This window comes from Populus trichocarpa, chromosome 6 (assembly GCF_000002775.5).
Source record: "Populus trichocarpa isolate Nisqually-1 chromosome 6, P.trichocarpa_v4.1, whole genome shotgun sequence".
NCBI classification, from domain to species: Eukaryota; Viridiplantae; Streptophyta; class Magnoliopsida; order Malpighiales; family Salicaceae; genus Populus; species Populus trichocarpa.
The window spans coordinates 9,339,187-9,353,637 of record NC_037290.2 but is presented as its reverse complement, the minus strand read 5'-3'; the positions used below and the strand labels follow the sequence as shown (position 1 = coordinate 9,353,637).

General features: G+C 34.1%; 2 protein-coding genes across 4 annotated transcripts; both read left to right on the top strand.

Annotated features, from left to right (window-relative positions):
• The first annotated feature begins 345 nt into the window (after window positions 1–345).
• Window positions 346–2,796, top strand: LOC18100100 (uncharacterized). The gene is made up of 2 exons (XM_006381286.3): window positions 346–1,222; window positions 2,035–2,796. Exons 1-2 carry the CDS (start codon window positions 474–476, stop codon window positions 2,687–2,689), a joined length of 1,404 nt encoding a protein of 467 aa, XP_006381348.1. The 5' UTR covers window positions 346–473; the 3' UTR covers window positions 2,690–2,796.
• A 5,104-nt stretch (window positions 2,797–7,900) lies between these two features.
• LOC18100099 (aspartic proteinase 36) lies at window positions 7,901–13,304 on the top strand. 3 transcript variants are annotated; one of them, XR_002982201.2, is made up of 11 exons: window positions 7,901–8,317; window positions 8,724–8,747; window positions 8,893–9,022; window positions 9,131–9,381; window positions 9,938–10,165; window positions 10,937–11,099; window positions 11,709–11,782; window positions 11,917–12,013; window positions 12,148–12,312; window positions 12,571–12,642; window positions 12,728–12,798. XR_002982201.2 is itself a non-coding variant. In XM_024602562.2 (11 exons), the coding sequence occupies exons 1-11, from the start codon at window positions 8,079–8,081 to the stop codon at window positions 12,892–12,894; spliced, it is 1,509 nt and encodes a 502-aa protein (XP_024458330.2). In that variant the 5' UTR covers window positions 7,902–8,078; the 3' UTR covers window positions 12,895–13,304. The 3 variants fall into 3 exon arrangements, 2 of the variants coding, with proteins under 2 accessions (XP_024458330.2, XP_024458331.2); XM_024602562.2 differs by having other exon boundaries at window positions 7,902–8,317; window positions 12,148–12,211; window positions 12,728–13,304; XM_024602563.2 differs by lacking the exon at window positions 8,724–8,747 and having other exon boundaries at window positions 7,903–8,317; window positions 12,148–12,211; window positions 12,728–13,304.
• The last annotated feature ends 1,147 nt before the right edge of the window (window positions 13,305–14,451 follow it).

Below are 14,451 nucleotides of genomic sequence, written 5' to 3'. Positions count from 1 at the left end.
ATAACCAAAGTTACTAGTTTTAAAAATTAGCTTCATTTAACTTTGATTTTTGTTATTTTATTCTTCGATATGAAATTTTTGGGTATTGAGCTTCTTATTTTTTTTTTAAAAAAAATTGTTCTGGATCACAAATTAATTAAGTTAATTTAAGTTGATCAATTGAATTTTTTTTGGTTAAAAAATTAACCCACTCACGAACACAAGAAAAAAATATCTAATTTCTACTAAAACTTATGCTTTCGGCTTTGAATTCACAATCATAATTTTTTTTTACTTCTAAAAATTGCGTTGAGAATAATTATTCATTTAAAAAAAAACAAAAACAATTCATCTGCCACTCGGCAAAGCGAGGTCAGCTATTCCGACACTAGTGAGCATCAAAATTCCCAATCTATCATCCCGCACTCCACTTGAATAGAAAAAAAAACTGAAAAACCCTGAAATAAACCTTCTTTCTCTAGCAACCTCCTCCAATGGCAGACCTCAAACTCTCAGAAACTCGAGATCTAACAAGAATCGAGCGCATAGGCGCTCACTCCCACATCCGCGGCCTGGGGCTCGACTCAGCCCTCGAGCCACGCGCCGTCTCTGAAGGAATGGTGGGACAGACCTCAGCCCGCAAAGCCGCCGGCATCATCCTCCAAATGATAAAAGAAGGAAGAATCGCAGGCCGAGCCGTTCTTATCGCGGGTCAACCCGGAACCGGTAAAACTGCAATCGCCATGGGTATGGCAAAATCCCTAGGTCTTGAAACCCCATTTGCAATGATCTCCGCTAGCGAAATATTTTCTCTTGAAATGTCGAAAACCGAGGCTTTAATGCAGTCTTTTAGGAAAGCAATTGCTGTTAGAATTAAAGAAGAAACCGAGGTGATTGAAGGTGAAGTGGTAGAAATTCAAATTGATAGGCCAGCAGTGGCTGGTGCTGCTTTGAAGACGGGGAAACTGACTATGAAGACAACGGAGATGGAGGGGGTTTATGATTTGGGAGCGAAGATGATTGAGAGCTTGGGAAAGGAAAAGGTGCAAAGTGGGGATGTTATTGCTATTGATAAGCCTTCTGGGAAAGTTACCAAGCTTGGTAGGTCTTTCTCGCGGTCAAGGGATTATGATGCTATTGGACCGCAGGTTAGGTTTGTTCAGTGTCCTGGTGGGGAGTTGCAGAAGAGGAAAGAGATTGTGCATTGTGTCACGCTTCATGAAATTGATGTCATCAATAGCAGGTATTTCCATGGAATTATATTTTCAGCGTTTCCGATTGTGTTTATTTGATGGGATTGAGTTTACTAGTTATTAGGTCATGTTATCCATGCTTGCTGTGTTGTTTTGGTTTGTTGTGATACTTGAGGAAAGATGGAGGAGCTTCTCTTTAAGTTAACCCATAATTTGTAAATGTTCACAATTTTGGAGAATATTAGAGACCCCTTAGCCTGTTGCTTAATTACATTTCTTGTCAAATTCCAACCTTTTAACATGGCTACAACTAAAGCCTTAAATACTTGTTGGCTAACCCATTAGTATTAGCAAAAAATTGGTTACTAATTTATGTTTAGAATCTTGGTGATTTTGGGTTGATGAAATATTGATAGAAACACTGCCTTGCACTCTGGTAAATAGAACTTTTCTGGCCTCTTTTAGCCTCTAGATCTGTTATATTTTTAGCTTGTTTATTGTAAGGTGAATATTTGAGATACATGTCGCATGAAAGAAACAGATGACAAATGTTCTGTTTTAGCTATTATTTGAAGCCCTTGGATGGAGATCAATCACATATTTTTGGAAACTCTCAAGGTGGGTAATAGGGGCAGAATTGTTTCTGTGGCGAAATTGTTTATGCAATAGAGTTGTTTCTGTGGCTTCCATACTTTCTTGTACTTCAGGGGCGGTTTCGTGGGTGTCTACTGTGATGTTGTGCTCTTTCCTTCCAATTTAAGCTTAATGGAAATAAATAGGGCATGTAGCTGTAATTTAGATTCATCATTACCAGCAGATTATTTGTTCCATTTTATCATCTTTTATTGTTCTCCACTTTCAGAACACAGGGATTTCTGGCTCTCTTCACTGGTGATACTGGTGAAATTCGTGCAGAAGTAAGGGAACAAATTGACACGAAGGTGGCAGAATGGAGAGAGGAAGGCAAAGCAGAGATTGTGCCAGGTGTTCTCTTCATTGACGAGGTGCACATGCTTGACATTGAATGCTTCTCTTTCCTGAACCGCGCTCTTGAGAATGAGATGGCTCCAATATTAGCCGTTGCTACCAACAGAGGGATTACTACCATACGAGGAACAAATTACAAATCTCCACATGGGATTCCAATAGATCTCCTTGATCGCTTACTTATCATTACTACTCAGCCTTATACAAAGGATGACATTCACAAGATTCTGGACATCAGATGCCAAGAAGAAGATGTGGAGATCGCTGAAGAGGCAAAGGCGTTGTTGACACATATTGGGGTTGAAACATCCTTGAGATATGCTATCCATCTAATTACTGCCGCTGCATTGGCATGCCAGAAACGAAAAGGAAAGGTTGTGGAGAATGAGGACATTACTCGAGTCTACAATCTGTTTCTGGATGTGAAGAGATCAACGCAATACTTGATGGAGTATCAGGAGCAGTACATGTTCAGTGAAGCATCAATAGTAGACGGTGACGAAGGTGGCACCAGCGCCAAGCTTCCTTGAAATTTTATTGTAGATGGAGGTTTATGTTACTCTTGTTTCCCTCTTTATTTATAGTTATAGGCAGCACTAAACTTCCCGTTTGAATATGGTATTATGCTTTGCCTTTCTCCAAGTGTTTAGATGCTAATAGCTTAAGTTTGTTTGGAAAAAAAATAAATATTTGTAAAAAAGGTAACGAATTATTTTAAAAAAAAATTATTAGACGAATTATCATTTTTTATTAATGTATTTTTTTTCACAAAATATCTTTTTTATTAACAGCATGTTTTTGAAATAAAAACCTAAAGGCTATCAAAATTATTCATAAAAATCTCAATCAATTGAATAAAGGAGAGAAAAAAGTATCTCTTTAATAAATAAAAAATTGCTTGTTTATTTGTTTTTTGTTTTGATAAATATATGTTTTTTACGAGAATTATTATTTTTTAAACAAAAACTTTGATCTGAGAAGTAATGGTTAATTAAAATATAAAAAATATCGTGATAAAATAAAAGAATATTTAATTTGAAAAAATTCTGATAAAAATAAGAGATTTTAACATTAATTAAAGATTAAATTGTAAAATTAAAAAACATACGTAAATAATGATATCAAATCATCTGTCGCGGAAGCCCTTTAATTTTTTAAACTTAAATATGACATTGATATTTTTTTCTTCTTGTACAAAAAGTTTTTGGTAGCTTCTGTAGAATTAAAAAAGAACTGGGATAGTACCGAGGCTTGTAGCTCAGTGATAGAGACAAGGTTTCCTTGTCTCTGTTACCTAGATTCGAGTTTTAGCGTGCATGTCTGTCATTCCCGCAGTATCTTACCTGTCTACTGGGCTTGCAGGGTGTTCAGTGGATCCGGGGATTAGTTGTGGTGCGCGTAAGCTGGCCCGAACAATCCGGGTTAAAAAAAAAAAAAAAAGAACTGGGATAGAGTCAATTAACAAAAATAAATAAATAAATAAATAAAGGAATGAAGTTGTGTTTGATGGGCTGGGGAATTCTAGACTAAATAGACCATTAAGTAGGATGCCACATTATTTATCCTTTCTCATTTTATCGTGGAAATACTTGTCATAACTTGATTTTAACCTTATTTTGTCAACAATTTTCAAAAAATCTAAAATATAATAAGAAAACATATTGAAAGCAGACATTTTGATAGCCATAGCTCTACATTATATTATTGAAAAGTTCTAAATTTATAAACTAAAAAAGTAACTAGCAAATTAAAGCATAGAGGTTATTGTCAAGAAGGTATCAGTAATATGAATAAAATAACTTAATGTTAATTCAAATAGTTATTTGTTTAATTTAACTACAAGTTAAAGTATGAAAATACCATAAAACATAGGATTAAAGCAACACCTTAAACACAATAATCATGCTCAAATGAAATTTCATAAGTTTCAACTAGATTGTTTAGTAATACTTATTTGTTGAAGTAGTTAGAATCTAATTTCAATAAAGATAAATTGTTATTAAGGATCAATCCTTTATCAGGTTTTATTACTCGTCACTTGATGTAAATAAATGATTGCAATCAACCTCTTAGAATTTCAACAATAACACCTTGATTAGTTGCACTGCATATCAAAGTCCACAAACTAGGTAAAACAAACTCAAAAAGCTCTTATGATAATTGAACCTAAGCTTTTTTAGCAGAAGAAAAATAGAGCAAGAAATGCTAGAAAAAGGGTATTATTTGGGATCCAAAATATCTCCCCTTCAACCTCTTTTTATACTAATTTTTAGAATCAAAATTGATACAAAATTAATTGTGATATCATTAAAACTGTTCATTTTTCCTTTAAATATAAACTGCTCAGAAAGTGAAAGATTATTGTTCAAATTATTCATTCATGAGTTGGCCAAACAAAATGAACTGACAAAAACTATAAGGGGTGTAGCTCAACCGATCAGCTCCTATGTTTGCTCCTTAAAGGTTACCAGTTCGAGTCTCACAAACCTTAGGGTCACTAGAGGCTTACATGGTCGCTAACTTCAGGGTCTGTGGGATTAGTTGAGGTGCGCGCAAGCTGACCCGGACACCCACGTTGATAATAAAAAAAATAAACCAACAAAAACTAATTCTTTATTAACAAAACAATTATTTTACAGTAAATCAAGCCCGAGCTCAAGGATCGTGAATCAAAGTGAGGAAACGATCTTAGTTGAAAAATAAGATTAGAAATATCTCATGTTAAGAAAAAAAGATTAGAAAATGCATCGCTTTGAAACAAATTTGCTGTATAATGAGGAAAGAGGAGTGGTTGTTCTTTACCAACTTTAGCTAGCATGATCAACCTATCAGATCATCAATCGAGGTTCCTTTAATCTCTACGGATCAGATATGTTCCTTTCATGAAAAATAAAAAAATAAAAAAAATCAAAGCTGATGAAACAATAAATATTGTTTTCATGCTCGAGGAACGCAATTAATTTCAAAAGCAGAAAACTGGCTTGCATATAACAGAGCTCCTATTTGCCAGCATACGTCTCCATAATTGCTGTAAAGCTCTCCTGATCTTCCCTTTCTCATCAACCTTACAAGCAATCACACATTTCTTTTTAATTGTCAAGCATCAATTTCTTGCTTAATTTAGTCCAAGTAATCTATGGCGTTAAGGTGGAGGTGGGGTTAACATTGCAGGATATACATGGCGGCCATCATTACTGTCTCCTCCTCCATGCACGTATCCTTCAAATTCCTGTTATTTTTCCGACATGGAATATGACCTTTGAACCGTGAACTATAAAGGAGGGAATAAACATTAACGTTCACATGTAAGAAAAGGAAGGATTTGCCCTTGAGTTCGTGGCCTAACAGTTTTGACAGGAAATTTTTTATCTTTTCATCTAGGTTTAATTTTTTTTGTGCACATATGTTATCCTCGTAGTGTCTTACCTATCTATTGGGCTTGCAGAGTATTTAGTGGGTCCGAGAATTAGTCGTGTTGCGTGTAAACTGATCCGAATACCCCGGGTTATTAAAAAAAAAGAAAAGGAAGGATGTTCTCGTAGTAAAGTGTATCTCAACAAGAAAAGCAACCATATATTTAGTGAGAAAAATAAAATCTTAAATCATCACGTTTCAACAGGATACATGCACAGAAGAAACCTTGTTAATTACTATTAAATGGCTGATTATAAAAACTTGCTCATCAATAATTGTTTGCCCGTTCATCACTCTATTCATTTTATTAATTTGTTGATTAATTATGTTAAATAAATATATCAAGTGCTTTGGGCATATATTCCTTCTACTCAACAACTTCAATCATTTTCAAACATCTCATAGTCTTCAACTCCTGCTGTATGATTTGACTTTTCTGCGTTGTCCCCTTTTCTTCTTAAGAACACACTGCCGCCTCTTGTTTTGAAGTGTAATTATAGAATGGTGTCATTATTCATGAAATGTAGAGTAATCAAGGGTGAGTTATTTTGACTTCTCATAAAAAAATTAATCATATGTTATTGATTGCATTGTTGTTTGTTGTGATCACATCAATATCATCATAGATGAAGAAGCATGGCATGCCATTAATTTCATCAAAAAAAAAAGAAAAAAAAAAGAAAGATAAGAGTTAGTCTCATTATCTTAGTTATTTCTTGTATTTTTTATAATTATTCTGATTAAATTCAATTCGAATTGATAAATTATCTAAAAACCTAAAATTTAAAGTTTGACTTGAGTTAAATTTTACTTTCAAAAAAAGATAAGAAGTGATATTATTGTCATAGCTATTTTCTTATATTTCTAATAATTGTTCTACTTAAACTCGGACAGATAAATTACCTAAAAGAATTTGAAATTTAAAGTTTAAATTAATTTAGTTTATAGTCAAATAGAATTATATATTTACTCATTAAAACTTAATCAACTCAACAATATTTTAATAACTAGCTACTCATTGAGTCAGTGTAAGTGATTTTAAAAAAAAATTAAAGAAAATAATATTATTTTAATCAAATTTAAACCCTTTCAAAATCAGTTATCCTATCAAATCTAACAAGGATAGCATTAGCAGTGTACCTTTGATGATGTATTGTATACAGTACTGGTCTATGGTCAAGAAAGGCGTGCGTGCGTTATACGCACCGTACTAGCTGGTTGTTTGGTTGCGAGGAAAAGAAAGAAGAAGAAAAGAAAAGAATAAATTTTCCACCGGAGCATACTCTGCTTAAAAAACAGCATAGTGTAGATGAGATAATGGATTGTCTGGGCCCCATACAAAGTTTCCCATCAATTTTTCTATAATTAAAATACTCCTATGCTATTATTACTACTAATTGTATTGTTATCTTTTTTTTTAGAGTATTTTTGTTGTAATAATTATTGTTTTTTAAAGTATTGTTTTTGAAAATATTAAAATAATATATATTTTTTATTTTTGAAAATTTATTTTTAACATCAACATATTAAAATAATTGAAATATATAAAAAAATAAATTAAAAAAATCAAATTTTATAAAAACATTTCCATAAAAAACAAAAATTCTTTTTCGTGTAACGTTTCTCTCTTCAAATCTTATTATATTTCTCCGGAAATGACATTATTTTAATCCTATATTATGCATTTTGTTTCTCTTAATCTCATAAGTATTAAAATAATTTCAAATTAAATCCCGATAATTAGCTTTTTTGACGGAGTTCTAGATGAGACTATCCATAATTAAATCACATATTTATTGTAAATATTTTGTTTGCAAACAAAAAAATATTAAAAACAATCTGTTTAATCGCTTTATTTGATTATTTTTTGCAATGAAATTGGTTATCTTTTGAAAGGACGGCTCGACTTTTCATCCTTTTCCAAGCTCCGTTTGAACAATATGCCCTTTGCTTTTAGGTACCGATTCTCTCACCGATTGATTGTGCAATCTGATCTTTGCAGAACCCAAAAAAAACATTTCAAAGATAAAAACGACAAATTAAATTCATCACCTTAAGTTAAACCTAATCCTGGCATATATCTTCCATGCTAAGTAATTCTCTAGGCTCGTAATTATAACTTATATTCGAATTGTTTTTGTGTTAAAAAATATTTTTGAATAAAAAATAAAAAAATATTAAAAAAAGAAAACAATCAACAAGAGTATTACAGGTTTTTTCAAAAATGAAGGACTAAATTATAATTGTATGGCAAATCCAGGAAGCAAATAATATTTTACTAACTAGAATCAACCAACTCAGCTTTCCCTTAACTTGTTAGACACAAGTTAATCCAATTTGAACAAACAATTAAGCACCTGCTGTTACGTAAAATCATAATAATCACCATCTCTCTCTCTCCCCCCCTTTCTAAATGCGCAGAAGCAAGAACCATCACAACCAAGAACAGGGCCTCTTCGATCTCTTTCTTTAACACTCTCCAAGAAACAAGAGAACCCACCAAAAATGCGGGGTTTATGGCCCCCTTTCGTCGTCATTATACTAGTATCATTCATGTTTGTGTCGGCGGTTTACTGTGCTAGTCTTCTCCATCTGGAGAGGGCTTTTCCTTTAAACAACCACGGTCTTGAACTCCATCAACTCAGAGCTCGAGACCGACTCAGACACGCCCGTCTTTTACAAGGCTTTGTTGGTGGCGTTGTCGACTTCTCTGTCCAAGGTTCCTCCGATCCTTACCTCGTCGGGTAATTTTTTCGCCACCCCTCTTTCCTAGTTCTAAGGTTCCTTTCTATGATTGAATTGCATTCTTGGAGGTAAAAACTCTCATTTCAGTGCTATTTAATGAACTCACAGTGATGAGTTTTGTTTAGAGTTGGTAAATTTGTATTTATGCATTTCTTGCTCACAGGCACACACTTAAAATGAGATTGTGGTGGATATTGCTTGTGATTCTTTCTAAAAGTGGAAGAAAAGGAAACGAAATGGGATTTCTGTGCATGTTGGTTTAATTATATTTAGTAAAGATTGATTCTTTGCTTTTGTTTGTATCCAAAAAGATTGATTTTTGTTGTTATTTATATTGTGTGCTTAAATTATTATACTATTGGCTAATTTTGCTGTTCTTTCCTTTTGGGTTTCCATTGCAATCAGGGTCACAGGAACTTCAGAGACCTTGTAATATATCTGTCTTGGTTATCTTCAGTTTTGTGTGCTGTTCCACATTCTCTTTAGGATGGAATTTGATAACTAGTAATTTTTTAGCACTTGATGATTATACGCCTTGATATTCTTTGATTCTTGTCTTTTTTCTTTTGCTTAGACTTTATTTTACAAAAGTGAAATTGGGCTCTCCTCCTAGAGAATTCAATGTGCAGATTGATACTGGAAGTGATGTCTTGTGGGTCTGCTGCAATTCCTGCAACAACTGCCCGCGTACTAGTGGTCTTGGAGTAAACTCTCTTTCCTTGCCTTGTCATTAGTCTTTCTATACATTTGCAGAATTGGAAAACTTAAAACTAAGGTTCAACTTCCTGTGGTATGATGTGTGTGTTTTGCAGATTCAGCTCAATTTCTTTGATTCCAGCAGCTCATCAACTGCTGGGCAGGTCCGCTGTTCAGACCCGATCTGCACTTCAGCAGTTCAAACCACAGCAACCCAATGCTCTTCTCAGACTGATCAGTGCAGTTATACATTCCAATATGGAGATGGAAGTGGGACATCAGGCTATTATGTCTCCGATACACTTTATTTTGATGCTATTTTGGGGCAGTCACTGATCGATAACTCCTCAGCTCTCATTGTCTTTGGGTAGGTTTTCTAATGCTGTTGAACAAGAATGGGGCGTGTTCAGTTTTTTGATTGACAATGATTATTTGTTCAGAGAGAAGGGATAGGTGGAAGACTAAAAAATGAAGCTTAATATTTCCATTTATTGTTCCTGTCAAATTTATAATATGCAGTCAGTGGATCCACATAAGAGTATGGTAGTTTGCTGCAACGATGACTGCATGATCATAACCAGATCACCCTAACGGCATGACCTTCTTATGGTAACCATTCCAATGCTTACAGCAAGGGGCATGTTCTCCCAAAACACTCAACTAATACTGTAAAATAGTTTTGTTGTTGCTGAACTGTTTAAATGAGTTATCACCATTTGATTATGGTGTAGTTAACCAACAAACTTAATTGATACCAAGGAATAAAAGACTGCAAGTCCCCCTTCTGACAAAATATGAATTGTGTGCATCCTTTACTCTTCATCTATCTCTTACTCTCCTGTTTGAATTAGTTTCTTTTGTTCCAGGATTGATCTTTGTTTTTGTATGTTACTTATTTCTCTAGATGGTGGTGTTCAAAACAGGTGCAGTGCTTACCAGTCCGGGGACCTGACTAAGACTGATAAAGCAGTTGATGGGATTTTTGGATTTGGCCAGGGAGAACTCTCTGTTATATCACAATTATCGACCCGAGGGATAACACCCAGAGTATTCTCGCATTGCTTGAAAGGAGACGGCAGTGGAGGTGGTATACTGGTTCTTGGTGAGATTCTGGAGCCAGGCATCGTTTATAGTCCACTTGTCCCGTCACAGTATGTCATTTTTCCTTGGAAACCTTTTCTTTCCCAAACAACCCAACTTCTTTAGCCTGTCATCCTTGCTTTGTATAAACTGCAACAACTGAAATCTTATTGCCTGAGAAATGTCAAGGCAATGGGCCAGACTTATATATTGCACACATATCCTTAAGAAAAAAGAAAATTTGTTTACTCGCATCTTATTGGTCAGTGATAAGACATTTTCTTCTTCAGCAGTCACTTGTACATTTCTTTTACTTTTGGTTAGGATACAATGTATCACTGGTGTTTAGGAGTAGACAAGCACTTCACAGGCATATTCTGTTTGTTACATATTTTGGAGAGTGGTACCAAGCCAGATTTGCTTTTAGGATTTCTCATGTTGGTAGGAATCTTTCTTGGTATTTAAAGCGGTTACAGAAATTGGATATTCTCAATACAAACAAGTCCAGTGGAAGATTTCTAAGCAGATCTGGAGAAGATTTGGATTTTGAATATTGTAAATAATGGAAACTAATTCCATTACATTACTTCTCTTTTCCTATTTTATGAAACTTTAACTGCTGAAGAACCTTTCAAACACTTGCAAGTTATTACATTTTATCGCCAAATCTGCTTACCATCATGAACCCTCCTCTTGTGAAATGTTGTTGCTCTGTTGTACAACCATTTGTTTTTTTATTTATTTTTAGCATTCACCATGCAGGCCTGTTGCTACCTGACATATCCTTTGTTTGATTTTGAGCAACACTAATTTTCTGTGAGTTTGCTTTTCAAAAATTGCAGGCCTCATTATAATTTAAATCTACTAAGCATTGCTGTTAATGGGCAATTGTTACCAATTGATCCGGCAGCATTTGCAACATCAAATAGCCAAGGAACAATTGTTGACTCTGGAACAACTTTGGCGTACCTAGTGGCGGAAGCTTATGATCCTTTTGTTAGTGCTGTGAGTAATTTTCCACTTGCTATGCATGTTTCTTTTGAAGCAAAAGTTCCTGTTATAATAAATGATATTTGCAGCTGAGAGAAATGAGCTTTAATTTATTGTTTCTTAACAATCTTGAGCAAATCTGCCTCTGATCATTTTGTATTTTTCATTTAAAATGAATTGGTTAACTAGGAATCCTTCCATATAATTGACATATAGATAGCTACTTTATATAGAAGACCCTTGTTGCATAAGTACATCATGAGACGTTTTATGAGAAGGCTTTGTGTGTGTCAGTCAAACATGTCTCTAAAGTAACTATATCTTCTATGTCATTCATTTTTCCGGATCCCTTATCTTACAAATACAGAGTGGACAAAATCATCTAGTGTAAACTGTTTTTTTTTACCCACATGCAATCTCTCGTAACTAGTAAGCTTTTTCTAAAAGAATTATTTTGAGGTCTCCCAATTAGGGGATTTTCAAGGTTTCGAGCTGTTTAATAGTGATATTGAAAATGGAAGTGAAGTTATTGAATTGGAATGTAGCAAAGTGTTGAATTATAATGATTAAAATATCAAATTGACCTTCAGCATGCTTAAGTTTATTCATTTGATGAATGTCCAGGTGAACGCCATTGTCTCGCCATCTGTTACTCCTATCACATCTAAAGGAAACCAGTGTTATCTTGTCTCCACCAGGTTCTTTCTTCTATTTATTTTCCAATGATGTTTTTGCAGTTATGTTACACCGCATAAAGGTTTTCTTTCCAGATTTTTTCCCCTTTCTTCTTCCACAAGAACTTAAATGGAATTTTTGTTTTTCTACTATGCAGTGTATCTCAGATGTTCCCCCTGGCCAGTTTTAACTTTGCTGGGGGTGCATCCATGGTGTTAAAACCAGAAGACTATCTTATACCTTTTGGTTCCAGTGTAAGTTGCTGCTCTTCAGTTTGGCTAAGTTATTCATTTTCCCATCAGTATTGAACTGGACATGTTTCTTCAGAATATGCCATTGTCACTGAATGAGTTGTAACAGGCACCGCCTCTCTCTCTTTTTTCTGTAGGAGGGTGGTTCTGCGATGTGGTGCATTGGTTTTCAGAAAGTTCAAGGAGTAACTATCCTAGGAGGTTAGACCATGGACTTCAGCTTCTTTAATAGAACACCCACAACACAACAGGGGCCAACATAAGATTTTATTGCATGGCATATTGTCTCGAGTGCAGTATTGGTGACATTTCTTACTTTTGCTTTTGGTGGTTCATTGCATCATTATTTTTTCTTAATGCATTTTACGTTGACATAGACTGGCTGACAACTTACTGGGTTGGGGTTGGGGTTGGGCCAAATTGGGCACTTTCTAATGAAATTATAGTTGTATAACAAGCCCCATCAACTTACAAATCTCGTGTCTCAATGCCTTTATCCATGTCTCTTACCTTTCAAAACGTGTGAGTTTAATTATCTTGTTGATTGCTTTGGCATGCAGATCTTGTTCTGAAAGATAAGATTTTTGTATATGATTTAGTAAGACAGCGGATTGGTTGGGCTAACTATGACTGTAAGTTCAATAAACTATGACTGTTCAGTGAACAATTATTATAACCCTCCCCCCACCTCTGATGCTTTTCAATTCTCTCTGCCAGGCTCCTTATCTGTAAATGTTTCGGTTACTTCTAGCAAGGACTTCATCAATGCAGGACAGCTGAGTGTGAGCAGCTCGTCAAGGGACATCATGCTCTTTGAGCTGCTACCTCTGACCGTTATGGTTTTCTTAATGCACATATTATTGTTGGAGTTCCAATTTTTGTAATCTAAGCCTCAAATTAAGTTTCATTCTTTGTTCAGTCTTCAATGTGCGTTGGCTTGGCTGGTTTTTATTTATGATGACCGGCAAGGCAGCATTGTGATGTTTACTTGGACTGCAGAGGGTAGCGGTCCCTTCCCTTGTTACATAATTCTTCTCGAGTTCTGGTGATTGGAGCATCTTCTATTCTTCTGGCGGGGAGCTCTTTTTCTTGTAAAGAATCCTCCATATTAAGCAGTGCAAGAATTGTAAACTATCTCCACATTGGAAGTGTTGTATCAGTGTAATTGTTACCATTGGAACTAGAATAGACAACCTTTTTTTTCCTTTTTCCTTCCGTGAGAAATTAACTGTAGTTGCCGTTTTTGAGATGTTTAAAATACTAAAAATGATGTTGAAATTTTCAGTTTCTTTAATAGCAATTGCTAGTAGTAATGCTCGCATTTGTGATTTTTTCAGATCAAATATTCCCACACTTCCATCAATACCCAAACAATAGTATGATCCCCCTTGTATAAAACAGGACTAGAAAAAGACATTTCGAAACGTGACTCACCCTCAACTTCTCCAATTTTCTCCACGTTTATATCAGAAGATGACATTGCAACAACTATCAATTTGAGGGGGGGTTGACATTGTCTAAAACATTATAATAAAAATTAAATCTGGTCCCCAATTTTTTTAAAAAACTCAATTTGATCCCAAAGTTTACAATTTTCACATTTTATAAACTAAAATAGATGGGCATTTCATTGTACTGCGCACATTGTTTACCAAACACTATGGATTGCATTCTTCAAAAGTTTATTTTAATAGCTAAAGTATTCGCAAAAGTTCAATTTGATTCCTAAGGTTTTTTTATTTTTATTTTTGATCCCTATAATTTTAGTTGTTTACCTTTTAATACTAAAACTTTATTTTCCTCACTTTTCAGTTTCTGGAGGTTGAGAGGGGAGAGAGAAGTAACTGAAAAGGAGATAAAAAAGAGAAAGATTCCGGTTGGTCACAAAAAAATACTGATTTTGGTGTTAACGGTTTCATCTTGGAGAATAAAATTCAATGGAGATGGTTTTACTTCTTAACCATGTTAAAAAAAAAGAAGATTAGGTTAATAAAGTATACATACACACTAATTTTTCATATTGATTTTTAGAACAAAAAATAATACAAAAATAATTTTATAATTAATCCCTACCATTTTTTTCTTAATTATCCACCATAAAAAAAAATCTAACAATTTTTTGTCTTAAAAACAAGTTGTTTTCCATTTAAAAATAAAATTGTTTGTATATAAGAAGGTTATTGTTAAGACTATTTAATCATGAGTTGATAGAGAAAATTTCTTTATAAATCTAAAATGCAAAATATAAAGTTTAGTTTAACTAGATGGATTTGCATAAAATTTTAATTGCAATTATTTAGGTTACAATTAATTAATTTATTGCACTAGATAATTTAATATGATCATTAACAACTTGATAACATATAAATAGCCTTAAGGTCTTAAACTTACATATAAAAAAAACAATGTCTTAAATAGGTTGTTTAGTATATTTACTTATT

Excerpts from the sequence above, each read along its gene's own strand:
- LOC18100100 (XM_006381286.3), top strand. The coding sequence starts at position 474 with ATGGCAGACCTCAAACTCTCAGAAACTCGAGATCTAACAAGAATCGAG. Across the intron at positions 1,223-2,034 it reads ATTGATGTCATCAATAGCAG|AACACAGGGATTTCTGGCTC; the intron begins GTATTTCCATGG and ends CTCCACTTTCAG.
- LOC18100099 (XM_024602562.2), top strand. The coding sequence starts at position 8,079 with ATGCGGGGTTTATGGCCCCCTTTCGTCGTCATTATACTAGTATCATTC. Across the intron at positions 9,023-9,130 it reads CGCGTACTAGTGGTCTTGGA|ATTCAGCTCAATTTCTTTGA; the intron begins GTAAACTCTCTT and ends TGTGTTTTGCAG. Across the intron at positions 12,212-12,570 it reads AGGAGTAACTATCCTAGGAG|ATCTTGTTCTGAAAGATAAG; the intron begins GTTAGACCATGG and ends TTTGGCATGCAG.